The sequence below is a fragment of the Morone saxatilis genome, unplaced genomic scaffold (genome assembly GCF_004916995.1).
Source record: "Morone saxatilis isolate NCDOM2014 unplaced genomic scaffold, NCSU_SB_2.0 Contig22, whole genome shotgun sequence".
NCBI lineage: Eukaryota > Metazoa > Chordata > Actinopteri > Moronidae > Morone > Morone saxatilis.
In genome coordinates, this window is record NW_023339785.1 from 11086701 (window position 1) to 11103739 (window position 17039).

Sequence of the window (17039 nt, forward strand, 5' to 3'; positions counted from 1 at the left end):
AGTTTCCCTTTCCACCCTCTTTCCAATTTTCTGTGCTGTCAGTTGGTGCAGTGTCTCTGTCTCTAAAGGGAGAATTGTATTGACAGTGAGAGGTTTGTGGCTCCCGCTTAACCCCACTCCAACTCCCACCTCGACCAGTGCACTGAGAAATCAGACTCCCAATTAACAGGACGACGGAAAGAACAACACTTAACATTATCCTGCAGTCGCCTCTGTCCTCCTTCCTCTCCCTCTTAATTTCTCCTTTCTTCTCGTCCCTCCTCATCCCTCCCCTTCTGTCCTGCACCCTGTCTGCTTTTCATGCTTTAAAGCCACACTTCCTGTTTTTTTTCAAACAATTATCCCTTGACTGAGGCCTCTCCTCTCCTCTCCAATGTTCCATTTCCGGCACAGCACGCCTTTATTATCTGAGAAGCCTCTGCTTCCCGAGCGTCTGGTGGCTCTAAAACTTTTTCCGACAAAGCAGAGAGGGAAATTGCATCCTAGTTTTCTATAGAGAATTAAAGCGTTTTAAGAAATGTGAATTATTGATCTTAAGTGGATTTATTCTGATGTCGGGTTTTTGTGTGTGTGTTGAGTTCCCACTGTGCTACAGTTTTGCGTGTGTGCATCTGCTTGTGTATTGGTTTGGGAGCATGGTTACTGTATGTGTATTTGGGGTGGTGATGCAAGGGAGATGGGTGGGAAGTGTTTGGGTGTTGGGATAACTGAGCATCTTGGCAATTGGAGGGATTTTGTGAGTCAGCGGCAGCTGCAGAATCTTCTTAGCCTCATGTGAAAGGCAAAATGAAATGAAAATGTATCCTTCTCTGTGTTGTCTGAAGTACGCTGAGAGGAACCGTCCGGGGGGGGGTAAAGGAACACCATCAACATGTTTAGACAGAGTCAATAAAGTCATTTTCTCCATCTGACTTTTTCTACCCCATGCATAATGTATCTTAATCTGATCTGAAGGCTTCGCTCTTAATGTTCCTTCAACCAAAGACGAAACCTCTGAGTGTGAAATTTAGCTGGAATTAAAGTTTTAACATGACAGCTGGCTCAGGGAATCTGTGGCTCAGCTCCTCTTTGGGCAGCAAAGCAGCTAAAGAGAGGATGGAGAGAATAAAGAGGATGAAAACAGGGTGAAGGAACAGGAAAGGAAGGAAGTGAGGAGGAGCGAGGATGTGAGGTTGAGGAGGGAAATTGTTTGTGATTAGAGACAGTGTGAGAAGAGGAAAAGGAGAAAAGGCAGACAGCAGGTTTTCTCCATGACTGTTGCATTGGGAATCTTATCTCATGCCACAGCTCCCCACTGTTATACACTTTTGCATGTTTGCTCGGCGCCGGCTAGTGTTTGCTGGTGTTTCATAGGGGGCTTTCTGTTTAACTCTGCTCGCTGGGTGTTATCAGGCCTGCTGGGCTCTAGTCCTGTGCTTTTTTTATTATTATTTTTTTAAACACTGAAACACTGTCACTGCTGCGCCGCACAATGCTGCTAATTCCAGCTGGTAATGTAGATTTTCAGCTGAAATTGTAATCTCTTCATAGTGTAAGAGGATTGAGTGCGCTGGCTTAATTTAAATAAATTACTTTGAAGAGAGGGGATATCCCTGGCATTCATTCACACACCTGCAGTATGTTTTATACAGAACAAAGATTAGTGTGGAAGAATGAAGAAGGTTGACACACTGGCTTTCTTCAAGGCCCTGAGGAGGCTCTGGATATCTGTTCTGTGGTGGAGTAAAGGCGTATGTATAGGTGTGTGTGTGTGTGTGTGTGTGTGTGTCTTCTTGCACAATGAGCTCTTCGTCTGTGATTTGCATAGGGAGCGCTCCTGTGGAGCAGGGCTCTCCAGCTAATTGGCTCTTCTGTGCAACAGGCCAACTGACCAGTGCTCCCAATGGATTTGGTCTCCTATTGCCTGCAGCCTCTCAGCACAAGTAGACAGCCATGTAATATCATATGGCCAGTTGATTGCTGCCAGTGTGTGTGTGCATGTCTTCAGTCAATCCTATACGTAACCCATGTATTCTTTCTGCTGTGTTTCTTATGTAACTGATGTTACTGAATCTGTTTTTTGATTTTTTGAGTAATTTACAATTATCTTGTGATTGCCATTTGTGACCAAAGTGGCTTATTTTCCAGTTCCAACTTATTTGTTGCATCTCAATGATCCAAAGCTGGATTTCTAAAATGAATGTGTGATAACGAGCTGACAGAGCTCCTCGAAATTTGGAGGACAAAACGCGTGTCAGCATCCAATTGTCTGTTGCGCGCTGGTCAGTTGCTTAATGGAGCATTCAAGTGATCCTCGTCAACTCGCAAATACTGGAAATATCACCACATTTTATGTACCAGGTATTTCCACCCAGGTGGTCATTGGTCATTGGTGATACATCACTTGAACTAGACCAATGAAAACGCCACTGCAAAATGTGAATAATGGAAGTCGGACCTAAACCCTACTGTTTGTTCTTGTTAGCAGCCTGGACGTGTTGTGAATCACTGAGAATTGCAGGTAAATGGAAGCCAAGTCAAGACAGGTTTATTTACAGGGCCTAAAAATACTAGTTTATCTGAGGGCTTCACAATTTGCACAGCGCTAACCTTGAACGCTAGATTCTGATCAGAAAAATTAGATCTTCTTTAATCAACTTAAATGGATATAAACCAATTTGTATGAATAATGAGTTCATGCAAAACACCTTCTGCTTCTTACCACCTTCCCCCTGGTTGGCCATTGCTGTTTGTCTGGTAGCCTATTTAAAGTCACTAGAATGACACAGTGTCATTTGAGTTTTTGCACATTTTGTATATGCTGCTCTGCAGTTGTTAGTGTTTGCTGGTGTTTCATAGTGAGCTTTCTCTTTAACTGTTGTTTTTTTTTATTTGTGTTTAATGTAAAAAAAAAGTGAAAAATGTCCATCCAAATTTCCCAGAGCCCAGCAGAAAAAAGAAGAAAATACCTCGTTTGAGAAGGTGGAACCAGCTTATGATTGGCTTTTTTTCTACAAAAATGAATTACGGTAGATTAACTTTATTTGACGATCAAAATTGTTCTCAATTCATTGTCTGTTGTTTGAATAGTTTCAGCACTTGAACACACCATGTGTACTGTCATTATTACAGCCTAAAGGACTCATCTTCCTCGTCTACAGTGCCAATTCAACCAGCACTTGAGTTTGAAAGCAGCTTATGTCTTTCATTCTCTTTTACTTAGAAACACTCTTTCCGTCTCTGTTGTGTCCCGGCAGGCGTTCATGGAGGATGTCAAGTCTCGTGGGCCGTTCATCTACTCAGTCTTGGAGTCTGCCCAGGCCTTTCTGGCTCAGCACCCCTTCCAGGAGCCAGAGGAGACCCTGACCGATGGAAAAGGTCTGCTCCCTTCATACTCTGTGCCAACTGCTGCGCCAGCCAAAATATCATACTCACAACCATCCTGGGCTAAACCCCAGAGTTCATTTGGTAGGACCCATGCAGGTGAAATCTTCCATTAGTAGTTATTAACAGTGATCTGTTCTCTGGTGTCACACTGAGTTTAGAGAAAGAGTCCGGGTCGGGACCAATTAGCTCTAACTCACCAGCTCTACAGTACCATCTGTTCAGATCAATAATACAGCAAGCTTGGCTTTTTCTCCACAACACGTCCTTTTCATAACGTCTGCCTCTGAACATGGGATGCTTACCTGGGGAATACTGTAGCAGTCTACCTTACTGTGTTCTCCTTGTGTCTCCAACTTGTTTTGCCCTTTTCCTTTCTCTTTTATCCCCCTTCCTCTTCCACCGTCTGCAGAGGTGTCTCCACGTCGGCGGATCTTAAATGTGAGCCGCTCGGTGTGGAAACAGGCGAATGTGGCCAGTGACCTGTGGGAAAAGCTGACGGCACGCTGCGTGGACCGCCATAGGTCAGATACAGTTTAGAATTTGTATATCTTGTACAGATTAAGTAAGGTTTCTGCAGTGATCGGAAGTCAATTTACTCAGGTACTTTATTTATCTGACAGCTATAGTTACAAGTTACTTATTTTACTTTGAATAAAAACATATAATATAATATAATATAATATAATATAATATAATATAATATAATATAATATAAATATAATATATAATATAATATATAATATAATATAATATAATATAATATAATATAATATAATGCATTGCTAAAGATGAAACCAGACATTCTTTGTTTGTTAACCCTTTCAAGAAAACAGCAAAAATCAGACAAAAAGCCAAAAAATTAAAATATGAAAAGAAGTTTTATTTTTTTACTTTTCTTCTTTCTTACCCCAATAATTATCTTACAACCCCTCAGATTTATTTGTAACTTTTTACTTTTATTTCAGTAGGATATTGAATACAGGCCATTTACTGATATATTAGTATTATAGTATTTTTACATTGTTGTATTGAAGTAAACGATGTAAATAAAAAAAGTTGTTTTTGACAGTTATGATAATAATGTTAATAATAAGATGTTTTTCAAGGCCATTGTTTGAAAATAGACTTTCAGTCAGAAATCTGTTCAGGATTTCAGCATTTTCTTGTCCTCAGAAAGACTTGCAATTCCAGTTTGGTGATTATTTCTTAATTAAATAAAGAAATGATAACCATGATAATAATGTCCATGTGCTCTTGAAACTCAAAAGCAAAACACATTGGTTTTTCTTTGTTACCTAAAAGTTAAAATTTGATTTTCCCCACTCCTGAGTGAAGACAAATATATGCCTAACAAATGGTGGAAGATATTTATTTATTCATTGTTTGGGGTCTATTTGTTTCTTCTTCTTTGTGTAGGTCAGACCTGTTGTCTGTCTTTTTCTCCTTTACCGTTTTCAAATAATTTGGCTGTGTGTAACAGGGGAGAAAAGTATGAGAGTGCTGTTCAAAGATAAGTGATGAAAAAAGGCATTTTTGTGGGAAATAAAGGGGCCCTTTTACTATACAAGAGCAATATGCCTGTAACTTTGAGAGCCAGAAACTCAAGAGTGTTATTTCTCCCTGTGACTGTATGCGTGTGTTGATCCATAGCAGGGTCATGCAGCAATACATTAGACATAATATAATTACCATAACCTGATTACAAAATGTGGCAAATATAATTAATTACAGAAACAATTAGGAAAACACATTTATCAACTTTTAGATCATTGAAAATTCAGAGCTTACTTTTCAGAATAATAATGTGTGTAAGCGTGAAATGATGGTTTAAATTGCCTTACTGAAATGACAGCGCATACATCTGAATGAATGGTATGTTGGACTGCATGCTCTGTGGATTTTGATAGATTGTTTTTGTCTGTTGCTCGCATTAGCTCAAAGTTTTAATGGTCCTGGTAGTGAACTGTAATGAATTATACCTCACAGACACATGGAGAGGACCTTAGAGCGTCTACTTCAGATCCAGGCAGCAATGGAAGAACTGGCCGTGGCCTTGGAGCAGGCAGAGGGGGTGAGAGACGCCTGGGAGCCTGTCGGAGACCTCTTCATCGACTCTCTGCAGGACCACATAGACGCCACCAAGGTAGACACGCAGAAAACCACTCTGCATTACATGCACACTCTCTTCTCTCTCTTTATCTCTCTCATACACACACTCTTGTACATGCAGACACATTATCGTGATTCCCAGACATAAATTGGTTTTACCTGTGGAGTAACTTAATTGCCTCCTTTGAGATAATCGCCTCCGGCTAACCCTGTAAAAGCACACATTGTGACACTTTTTCGTAAACAAACATCAAAACAGTGACATCCAGCTTTTTGCTGTATTATTTTTTTTATCACATGAACACAGCAGTGATATGTTACTCATGAATAAGTGAGAGATCGGTATCAGGCTGTGTTGCTTTAAAATGTTTTGTTTTGGTTGCCTGCGTACGCATTCCTGTCAGAGTGGCTGTGATCTGACAGAGTATGACAAGGACACTTCAAACCGACACGGTGGAGATGGTAGGGGTTACAATCCTCAGTTGAATGGATGCTGTTAAACAAATGACAGGTCATTGGTTTAGTCATTATGGAGTGCCGAGTGCTGCTGCTGCCTGTAATTGTGTGGCTCTATTCATTAGAAGTGAGGGCACTTCACAATAATCATGTCACTGTTTGGACTCCTGTCACAGCCAGCACATGTTCAGCATGGTCTTTAGGGCAGGCTCGTCAGTTGGCCTCATATGCACTAACTCACTAATTTGCATTCGCGCACAGACACATATAAGAGTAGACACATGGATGCATGCAAATAAGACACAATCATAAACCCGCATTATGCACACTTGCATACACGCATATAGGGCTGCAACAATTTCAATATCCATTAAAAAATGTATCTTTTGGTCTATAAAATGCCAGAAAATAGTTAAAAATGCCTGTCACAGCTTAACAAAATCCCATGGTGATATCTTTAAATATAGTTTTGTCCAATCAACACTTCAAAACCAAAGAAATACTTGTTTACTATCACATAAAACTGAGAATAGCATCAAATTCTCACATTGGATCGAAACATCCTAAAATGTTTTGTTTGCTAGAAAAAATTACAATAACAAACAATTATCAAAATGTTCTGTTGATTGTCTAATTTATTCATAGTTTCAGCTCTCACTCAGTATAGTATAGTATGCACTATGCACTGACCCATACATTGACACACAAGACTGCACACTCCCATGATAAAGGGTGATGCATTATTTACATTTCTGCCTGTGATTTTTGTTGCCTCTCTCTTTTACGTTGATTCTGCTGATGTCTAAACACAGTCAGCACATTTGCAGATATCAGGGATTAACTTCCTGCCATTAACAGAAGCCATTTGGTGAATCTCCCAAATTGCTCAAACTACAATAGCTCCTCCATCATGGTAAATATGAAACCTTAATTTGATTTAGCAACATCTGAGTTAGAACATTATTTTAATGGGCTGGAGTTAAATATTTTTTATGTGAATTATCATCCTGTCATTCAAATGGCACTCATAGGAATAAATGCAGGGAAGTAATCCCTAAAAAAACATGGGACTTCAGGTTGTCCTCGGGCTGAGTTTGCTGACGTTTGTGCCATGCAGCCACAGCTTACTATTTTTTAATGGTGCCCACTACCTTACATTTCCAATCTTTTATCAATGTTTCTGCTGTGCACTGTCAAATAAAGATAGATAGATAGATAGATAGATACTTTATTTATCCCGACAAATAAATAAATAAGGACCGATAAAGACATCAGTGCTAAAAAATTATTGTGAAAAACATGTCACACAGGCGCATTTTCTTGTCACAATTATGTCTTATTTATTTATTTATTGTTTGTCTTTGTTTGCCCTCACTTAGATACAAGTTACTTTCAAGCGAGGTTGTGAAGTTTATAAAAAGACGTTAAAATCGTCAGCAAAAGTTTTCACCCACTAAAAAGGAAAACAAAAGATTAATGCAAAATGATAAACAGACTACCATCAGCTGTCCTCACACTTCACTATTGTTACGGTTTATCCATTTATTCCCTGGTTTCATAAATCAAATCTACTACAAACAGTGCTGGTGCTATTCCAATACCATTATACATTCTTTTCACTTTGATTTAAGTTAGCATATTGTTCATGCCAAATCGTTTCTAAAACAGACCTGACAGCAATACTGGATCCCATTTCAAATGATTTCTGTTATTATTTAATTTGAGTGGAGCTTGTCCAGACTGGATGTTTATCTGTGTCTGATACTTCCGTGTTTTGTATTTTAGCTTTTTTCTTTCTCTTTTATTCCACTGCCCGCCTTACCATCCACCTCTCTCTCTACTCATCTCGCTCTCTCTCGTACTCCTGCAGTTATTTAAGGAGGAGCTGACCCAGGTGAAGGAGGGCATGAAGCATATCAATGATCTGGCCCACCAGCTGGCGATCTCCGATGTCCATTTGTCGATGGAGAACGCCCGCGCCTTGGAGCATCTCAACAGCAGATGGAAAGTGCTTCAGGTAGAGTTCACTGCTGGGTCTATGTTGCCTGTTTGACATTGTCAGCAGCAGCTTTTTCCAGCAGTCAAATTCAAGGGAGACATTAGAGAGTGATTCCATGTGTAATGTTTGTCCTAATGCAAGTTAACGGTTTATGTGAGGCTCCAATGGTGCCTACACCTCAGGCTTCCAACTGCTTTATGTCTTTTTATCTTTTTGAGCTTGTGAAGGACACTGTTGTTATTTAGGGCATAGATAAAGGCTGGTATAAGAAGGGGTGATCAGAGAATGTTTTCCACCTGATAGATGAGACAATTATTTACAGGGATCATTAAAACCTTGTCATTAAACCCACTGAACTAGTGGTTCATACCAGCATTGCAGGTAAAATATCAACAATTGTCCAGGAAGTAACATCAAAATACTTGTTAGATAAAACACAGTAGAAGACTACATGAAGCAAAGATCCCTGGCTGGACTCAAAACAAAGACTGCAGTTACATGTTTGATATCTCATTTACACCACCAGGACATCCTGTTTTGCTTTTAGTTTTCCGACTGTTGTAGATCAGCCACTTATTTCCATTCATCTAAATTAATTTGGAATCAGCTAACATACTCTTGCTCATGTTGTGTAACCCACCACAGTGAAAGTTATAAAAAAACAATAGAAAAACAGGCATTGTTTGCAAAATGGTCAGTTGTTACAGTATAAAGTCAATAGTTGTCAATGTTTAACTATATAGTCTGTTAACATAAGATGAAGCTAATAAAGGTGGATATAAGGGGCTTTACAGAGGTTTATCTGAGCTGCTAAAACTGTGGTTAAAAATGTCTAAATGGATACTACTATTTAAATTTTTTGAATCATGTGCCACAAAAGCTTGATATGGTACAGTCAGATGGATGAGAGAACTGCTCTACGGTATATTTGTGTCTTTCTTGCTTTTAGGTTGTACAAAGTCCTCTTTACAAATAGGTGCTATTTAGTATTTAACGTTTTTTACATGGAGAACAAAACACTGAAAAGGCAGAAAGAGACCAAGAATCCATATGAGCAACATCTAAATATGAAATATAAGAAATCACCAGTCATTGGTCCAAAAAAACATTAGAAACTTTGCATCAAAATCTAGAGATTTAAATGTCAGATGTCAAGTTCATAATAATGCTTGTTTTACAGGAATCTTGACTTTATTAATATGAGCATAGAAGGAGAAGCAATCAGCAGAATCCATTGAAAGAAATGAATTGTCTGTTTGTCAGTCGTGTGTAGTTGATGATGTGCAGTTGAGTGGTTTCATTTCTACAATTAAAAGAAAATATACATACACAGATCATAATGTCAGAATTAACTAAACAAATGTGGGTCACTTACGCAAAAAGAAAAGAATGGTTACAACCATATTGTCCCTGTCATACAACACTGCGAGGACATTGACTAAAAAGAAGTTTTAATCACATAATTTGAAATGTGAATACAATGGTATCTGAATTATACTGTTTAAATGAATAGATAAAATATCTAAGTAATAGACATCCCCATCTGTATGTGATTGGATGCTGTTTACTATAAAAGATCAACAGCAGGACTGTAGGAAGATTCCAACAGCTCTAACACACTAGTCTCAGTATTGACCTGTTTTCTAACAGCTGTTGTTTTTCTGCAGTAATTCCTCCCTGTGATGAGTTAAGCTTAAACAAGACAAGTAAAAAAAACATTTACATAGTGTTCATTAGTTTTAGAGTATAACTATCTGTAAGAAAGTTTAACGGTTAAATGTTGAGGCATTGTATAGATCATTATTTTATTTCAGTATTTTTATCTATTGAATTGGAAGTTGAAGTGAGAAATCCGGCAGAAAAGATGAATAAATATTGAAAAGATAGACTTGAACCCATGCACGTACACTGAGAGGGCAATTCTTCAACGAATTCCCAGCACTTAAAGCCTTTTAAAATTTTCAAGAATAAGGTGCCTTGGATTCATTGAACTCGACTTGCCCTCCCCTCAATGCTTAGCTGACTTCAATTCAATTCAATTAAATTTTATTTGTATAGCGTCAATTCATAACAGAAATTATCTTAGGGAGAGAGAGAGAGAGAGAGAGAGAGAGACAGAGGTAAAGACAGAAGGACAGAGACAAAGGTGCACAGCAACAACAATAGCAACAACTACACTAATAGTAGTGACTGATGGTGATGGTGATGATGATGAACATGAAGAAGATGATGACGACGACAACAACAGCTACATCGATGGGGGACAATGAGCAGTGATTATAGTAATAATAGTAACTGTAGTAAAAATAATAATGACAATAATATCAGTCATTTATGAATGAATGAATGAATGAATGAATGTATGGATGCATTACCCAGTAAGCATTACTGTAACTCTACAGTGTGCAACTTTGAAGCTCAGGCTCCGTCAGCATCCTCTGCAGTGCTCCCACAAGCACAACAAAACCCCCCTCAGCCTTCACTATGCCTCGTGTGAGAACACCCTGTTCCCATTAGATAACCTTCATGACACCCTCTCCACAGCCCGTCGTTCGTGGCCTCATCATGATGTTCTAATTGCCACTCCAGCCTCTCCTCCTCTCTCTCTCGTCTCATGGTGATTTTAACTTTCCCTTCAACAATTCTGAGAAATTAATTTCCAGTATCCACTTTGCACTCTTACTGTCTCGCTGACTCGTTCTGGCTTTCATGTTGTGGCCTTGAAATAGCCTTTATTGAGACAGTTAATGGGGAGAACAGATTGAAGCAAAGAGAGCAGATTACATCAGTGATGACTTTGATGACCCCCGTCACAATTTCAGTGGGTCGAATACTCTGGTTTATGACTAAATACCTGCAGAAGTAATGAGCAGCTGTATGTTGTGTTCAGTGCTAATTGTAGCATGCTCTTAAGCTAAACAAAGATGGTTAACATGGTAAACATACCTGCTTAACATCAGCATGTTAGTGTTGTAACTGAGAATTTTTACTGTAGCATTTAGCTCAAAGCGCCACTCTGGCTGTTTTCACACTTCTAAGGTGACAAAATTAAGTACACTTAAAGCAGACATTATGTGTACTGAAGACTGTAGATGTAAATAAAGTGTGGGTGGTGAAACTGCTCCAAAAATATCTTGTAAACAAAAATGTTATGTCATAAGATTGAATAAATGTATTGTATCATTTCCTGTCTGTATAAAATGATATGTTGAATCAGTCTGTACACAAACTGCTAAAACAGTAAACTATTATGATCAGTGTGTGGTGCATACTTTAAAGTATTATGCATTTGAGACACAGCTTGTATTTATTTCTGGCTGCGTTGATCCATTTTTAGGATACTCGTTTGACCAGGTTCAAGTGCTCTGTGCTTGAAAAAACAGTGAAGTACTTCATAGCTACACTGACTGATAGGCTGAAGCTTTTTTTTTAATGTGTGGAATGAGCTGGCATATAAATGGTAACATCTGTCAGTCTTATTTTTGCACTAATCAGTAGCCAACCTTCCTTCTGTTTCAATTAAAATATTTTTCTTTCATACAGGTCACGTGGATAGTAAAGTTTAAATGACCGTTAAAAGCATGCAGAGGGGAACACAAGTCCAATTTCACACTTTTGGAGCCTGAACTATCAAGGAGAACTCCTATACAGATTGTCACCACAACTTAATGTATTTTAGGAAGGGGTTATCGAGAGAGAGTTTCATAAAAAGAACATTAGACCATTGATGTCCCTTTGCATTGAAGGTAAAAAGAGTCTGCATGAAAAAGTTATTTTACAGGACAATTTCTGCTAAATCTCGACCTGTACAGTGTGCTACAGTAGGTAGTGTGTCCTGTGGTCTTTGATTCAGGAAGTAAATCAGAGCCTCTAATCCCCCCTGGTGATCAACATTGTTACAAAGGCTTTTAGTATCCATAGCCACCAGCAGATATCCATCTCCTAGATCTTGGATTGTTCTCAGAGTTTCTGATATCGATATAGAGCCCAAGTGACACGAAGTGAAGAGACAGGTGTTGCAAATGTTTTTAGAGAAAAAAATCAGGGTGTTTCAACCTTCTTTGAGGTGCCTTGCTTCCACCCCCCGATCGATCTGCTATCTCCTCTCATCCACATTCATTACTTTCAATGCAATAAGATGCACTGACCTGGCGTCTTCCTATCTTTGACTGTGAAAGCAAGCAGAATGAAGAAATCTTTTCTTTGTCTCCTTTCTCTGTCCCATTTCTCTCTTAATTAAAATGATAAATGCTAAATCCCAGCAACATCCTGTGCCCTGTTGATTTTGGCTGCTCTGACGCCAGCGAAAATGTATTCTCAAATTTGATTTGGTAATATTTGTCGATCACGGATAATTTAGTCATTTGTCTTCCTTATGGCAGCCCAAATTGCCTGTACAACAAATAGTTTGTACAACAGGGCACAGTTGGCAGTAACATCTCCACGGCACATTGACAATGCTCTATATTAGTCCCAGCCAATTTAAATCACCGGTCCAGATTATATTGTTTTATTTTCTGGCGAGGGAGCAATGACGTGTGCACACTGAGAAATGCTAACTTAATATATCTAACTTCACACATTACGACTCATTGCCCGTGCTTCTCTTTGAAGTTTAAAGGCTTCTCACATTCCCCTTTTTCTCTCTTTATCTTCTCTTACCTCACCACGAGTGGATTTACCTCCCATTGTTTGATGACGTGTTTCAAACATCCAGCTGACAATGATTCATGTGCCAAATCCAATACAGTTCAAGTAAACCAGGATTAGTCAGACTAAATCCCATTGGGTGGGACACATAGCTGACGTGAAACACTTTCACAAAGGCAGTGGCAAACTTAATTTTGTCAACTCAGTCTCCCTGGTTATTGAGCATGTGATGCTTTGCAAGTCTCTCATTTCATCTTCTCTTCCTCCAAGCTCTTTTACACACTGACATTGCAACAAGGAACCGTTGTCCTCCTTTCAACAAAATATATTATTTTGTAATCTCTGTCTTCCATTGCTACCTGCTGCTCTTCAAAGGCTTTCAAAGTCCTTCAAGAGGGGCAGCAGAAGAAAAAAGACATAATTTATATTCTGCCGTTAACTAATGGAGGAGAAGCAGGTGGTTTGTGTCTGTGCATTTCTATTTTGGGGATCTGTGTTGGAGAGGGATGAACAGCATGATTCCCTTTGATTTAACTCTACATGTATGTGTGTATGTGTGTTTCCTTAGGGTTCGATAGAGGAGCGGCTGAAGCAGCTCCAGGACGCACATAGAGACTTTGGCCCCGGATCGCAGCACTTCCTTTCCAGTAAGAGTCCTCTTCTGCTATTTGAAGTTGTTACCTCATGTCGCACTAATCTGTCCAATCCTGTGCCAAGGCACCGTCACCGAGTGTGTGGGGGGGATGAAAAGAAAGTTAGGAGTATTACATTTTGTTGTGGTATGGTTATAACTCACTGCCTGTGTGTGTGTTTGTTTGTGTGCATATTTGGGTTAGAGGTGGAGCTGGCAGGCTTTGTTTGTCTGTCTTCATCAGTTCCGGCACACACTGTAGTGATAAGCATCCCCAGTGATGTTCATCACAACAGTCATTGCTCTCATTTGAGCAGAGACACATATTTGTGAATGCTGTCTCTTCTTTTACCTGCTGCTCTTCAAAGACTACAGAGAGGTAGCAGGGGGGCTGAAAAATTTGATTTACTTTGCCTAGTTTAAACTGATGAAGAAATGGAAAAAGCTGTGAGTGGCAAGGCTCTCACACTTTGTGTATCTGAAGTGGTGTGTGCTTGTGTGTCCTTGCCAACTCCATCCAGTTTTACTGCTGTCACGCTGGCTCAGAGATGCCACACTGGGGCTTATATACCACTACTCCACTGCCAGCTTAGCCCACTGTATCCTGCAGGAACGTCTGGGTTTATGTCTGTGTGGTTTTTTTAATGCAACATGCATATACAGTATTTAACAGTATTTTCGATATCACAAATAGTACACGTGGTATAGTGCACATAGTGCTTATTGCAGGTAGATGGATTTGTGCAGTGGTGGAATGCAACTGAGTACATTCACTGAAGTACTATACTTAAAGGACCAGTGTGTAGGATTTAGTGGCATCTGGCGACGAGATTGCAACCAACTGAAACCAAGCACAAAGGAGGAACTATAATGGCCATTAAACTCACAACTGCAAAGGCGCTATCTAGAGCCAGTGTTTGGTTTGTCTGTTTTGGGCTACTGTAGAAACGCGGCAGTTCAATATGAAGAGGACTCCACAGAAGATGACCTGCTCCCTATGTAGATTAAAAACGACACAAATTCTTATTTTACTATAAACTTGCCTATAAATATTATATTCAATTTCTGCCAATAGAGCCTACTGACTGTTAAACATTGGACCTTTAAATACAATTTAAATTGAATACTTCTGGATTTTCCATTTTACGCTACATTTCTGAGGGATATTGTACTTTTTTATCCACAATACATTTGTCTGACAGTTATGATTACTTTTTACATTTCAAATTAAGATTTTACATTTAAAAATTGGATAATCTTACAAAATACCATGCGTAGTACAAGATTATAACAGAATTATCCTTTGACCCTTTGGACTAAACTACTGAACTGAATATAAAATAATCAAAATCATCTCTATCTTGACCAGTTGCAGTAAAATGCTGCTTATTCACTGATGCATTAGTAATAATATATCAGCCAAAGGGGGCATTTTCTTGCATTGATTAATGTTTTTACTTTATATACTTTAAATACATTTAGCTGATAATACTGTAGATTAAATTAATTAGAATATTTAATTCATACATTGTGGTATTTGTACTATTATTTAAGTAAATAAGTACTTTCTCCACCACTGGATTTGTGATTATACTCCAGTCTTTGTATGTGTATGTGTTTTTCACGTATGCAGAGCAACAACATACATGTCTGCATCGTGCCGTGTCCTAATCCAATAATGGATAATGACATGGTGTGTTGTGTGTGTGTGTTGTGTGTGTGTTGTGTGTATGCCTCTCTGTGATCTCTGTGATGGTGCGTATTGTCTGCCTCTTGCTTCTTCTAGTGCAGTCCGTCCTGTTTGATCCTCTGCTGAACCCCCTGTGGACCGGGTAAAACGCTACAGTCACCCTGTCTCACCAGCTCCTCTACCTCCTGTATTGTATAAGGCCATGCCAAACAAACCAATACTCTGTGGAAACCCGTCACAATAGACTTGTCTCTTTGGCTTTACTGCGCCTGTTGTACACCAGAGCAGCTTTGTTAAGAAGGTCTGAATGGGCACACTGTCTGGACACGCTGTCAGGGACATTGTGCACAATAGCTTTTCATGCGTGACATGCCTATTTTGAAATTGATTTGGTTTCTGTGTGTTTACGCAGGTTCAGTGCAGATACCGTGGGAGCGTGCTATCTCCCCGAACAAAGTGCCCTACTACATCAAGTAAGTGCAACTTCAGGGTCAGTGTCTGCATTGTGGTAATGTATGTACTTTTTCCATGGCAGGTTAGGGGGCTGGATTAAAGTGGGGGTGTATTATTTGTGACAAATGGGTATGACTACTGTATGTCTGTGGGGCACATTGGTTCAATTGTTTTAATGTTTGTTAAGTTTGACCCAAACTACAGGTAGTTAGATAGTTGGGTAGATAGGTAGGTAGACAAGCCAATCATTTCATCCGGTCTGAATGGGCTATAGGAACGCTCATCTAACTTTTGCTATATATTGATTATTGCCTGGTTACCAACCTATTGGTGTAGTTAGTTTTCCATTCAGCAAAATAAACATCAGTGAGCCACCAGACACACATTTGAATCACTGAAAAAAATTAAATAATAATCAGAGACGTAAGCAAGAATTCAGAGGTCTGGAAGAACGCTACCAGTTTTATACTTAGACACCAGTTAAATCACATCTCTAACTGATCTAAATACAGCCATATTTCAACACATCTTGCTTTCCGTAATACTCTTTCTTAAAATACCATCTAGTCCATCACTAAGAAGTGTGTGAATTGTTTGAGAAGCTTTAATTGTCTCCCTCCTGACAGCAAAGGTTGGTCTATCATTGTGAGTTGATATGTCATTTATACAAGCAAATTCAGCAGCAGAGTAGAATAACTCTTCATCAACCTGTCTCACATTTTCAGATATCCTTCCATTGCCCAAACATTTGCACGGAGTTACCATTAGAAAGCAGATAAATACTAAATGATTCAGAGAGGAACTCTATTGAGCTACTGTGAGTCCTATTTGCCTGAGCACTCATCTGTTTATCTATTTACCTCATCAATACCATTTCACCTTTAGAGTGCTGCTGGTTTTATCAATGAACCATGAGTGTGTGGGTGTGTGTTTATGCCTAGAGGATGGTGGTGTTGTCTGTGCAGGTTTGTAACTGTGCAAGCATTTTGCTCAGTTTATTCCTCTACAGACTGAGTATTTATTTTCTTAATCATTTGCAACAGAACCTTGTGGGTCTTGCATAGTCTGCTAGTCAACTCTTTATGGGCTATATTACTGTACCAATGAGGGTGGGAGTAGTATCTGAGTAGCACTTCATTGGGTACCAATCAATGAGTGCCTGCACTGGTAAAACGATGAGTGCTGCCCTAAAAGTCCCCTGGGTCCTGACAGTCTTCCCGCTTTGAGGTTTCTCATTTATTTTGCTTCACTTCACACAGCTATTAATCGTATAGTGAGATGATGTAAATGTATGTTTTTGATGTGTACGTTTGAGTTCAGATTTCATGTAGTGTCTCTGAGTGAAGCCTTTTACGAAACTCGCTGTATATCTCCAGCAGAGCAGCAGTACGTAACTTTGATGCCTGAGCATGAATCCTTTATCATGTTTGACGTATGCTTGCACTTTACAGGCCTGAAATCTCTTGTAAACAATGGTCGCACTGTCCTGCCCTGTCGTTTTTCTTCTTCTCTCCTATTTACTACCCTCTGATCTCCCTTGTTTTACCCTCTGCCACACCTGCCTGTCTCTGCTCCCTCGGCTCATTTGTACTCCATTTTTACCTTGATCTTTCTGGCCTGAAAATGTGCACCTCCGTTCTTGCCTGCTTCATGAATTCTTCTGCCTTTGTTTCCTTTTTTCTCTC

The 17039-nt window shown here is 39.3% G+C and overlaps 1 protein-coding gene across 1 annotated transcript in view; it reads left to right on the top strand.

Annotated features, from left to right (window-relative positions):
• The window catches only part of drp2 (dystrophin related protein 2), a 69676-nt gene that overhangs the window by 20276 nt on the left and 32361 nt on the right, over positions 1-17039 (top strand). The window contains 6 exon segments of the mRNA XM_035669273.1: positions 3237-3357; positions 3776-3887; positions 5353-5509; positions 7802-7948; positions 13149-13227; positions 15314-15374. Of these exon segments, the coding sequence (XP_035525166.1) occupies positions 3237-3357; positions 3776-3887; positions 5353-5509; positions 7802-7948; positions 13149-13227; positions 15314-15374 (677 nt within the window).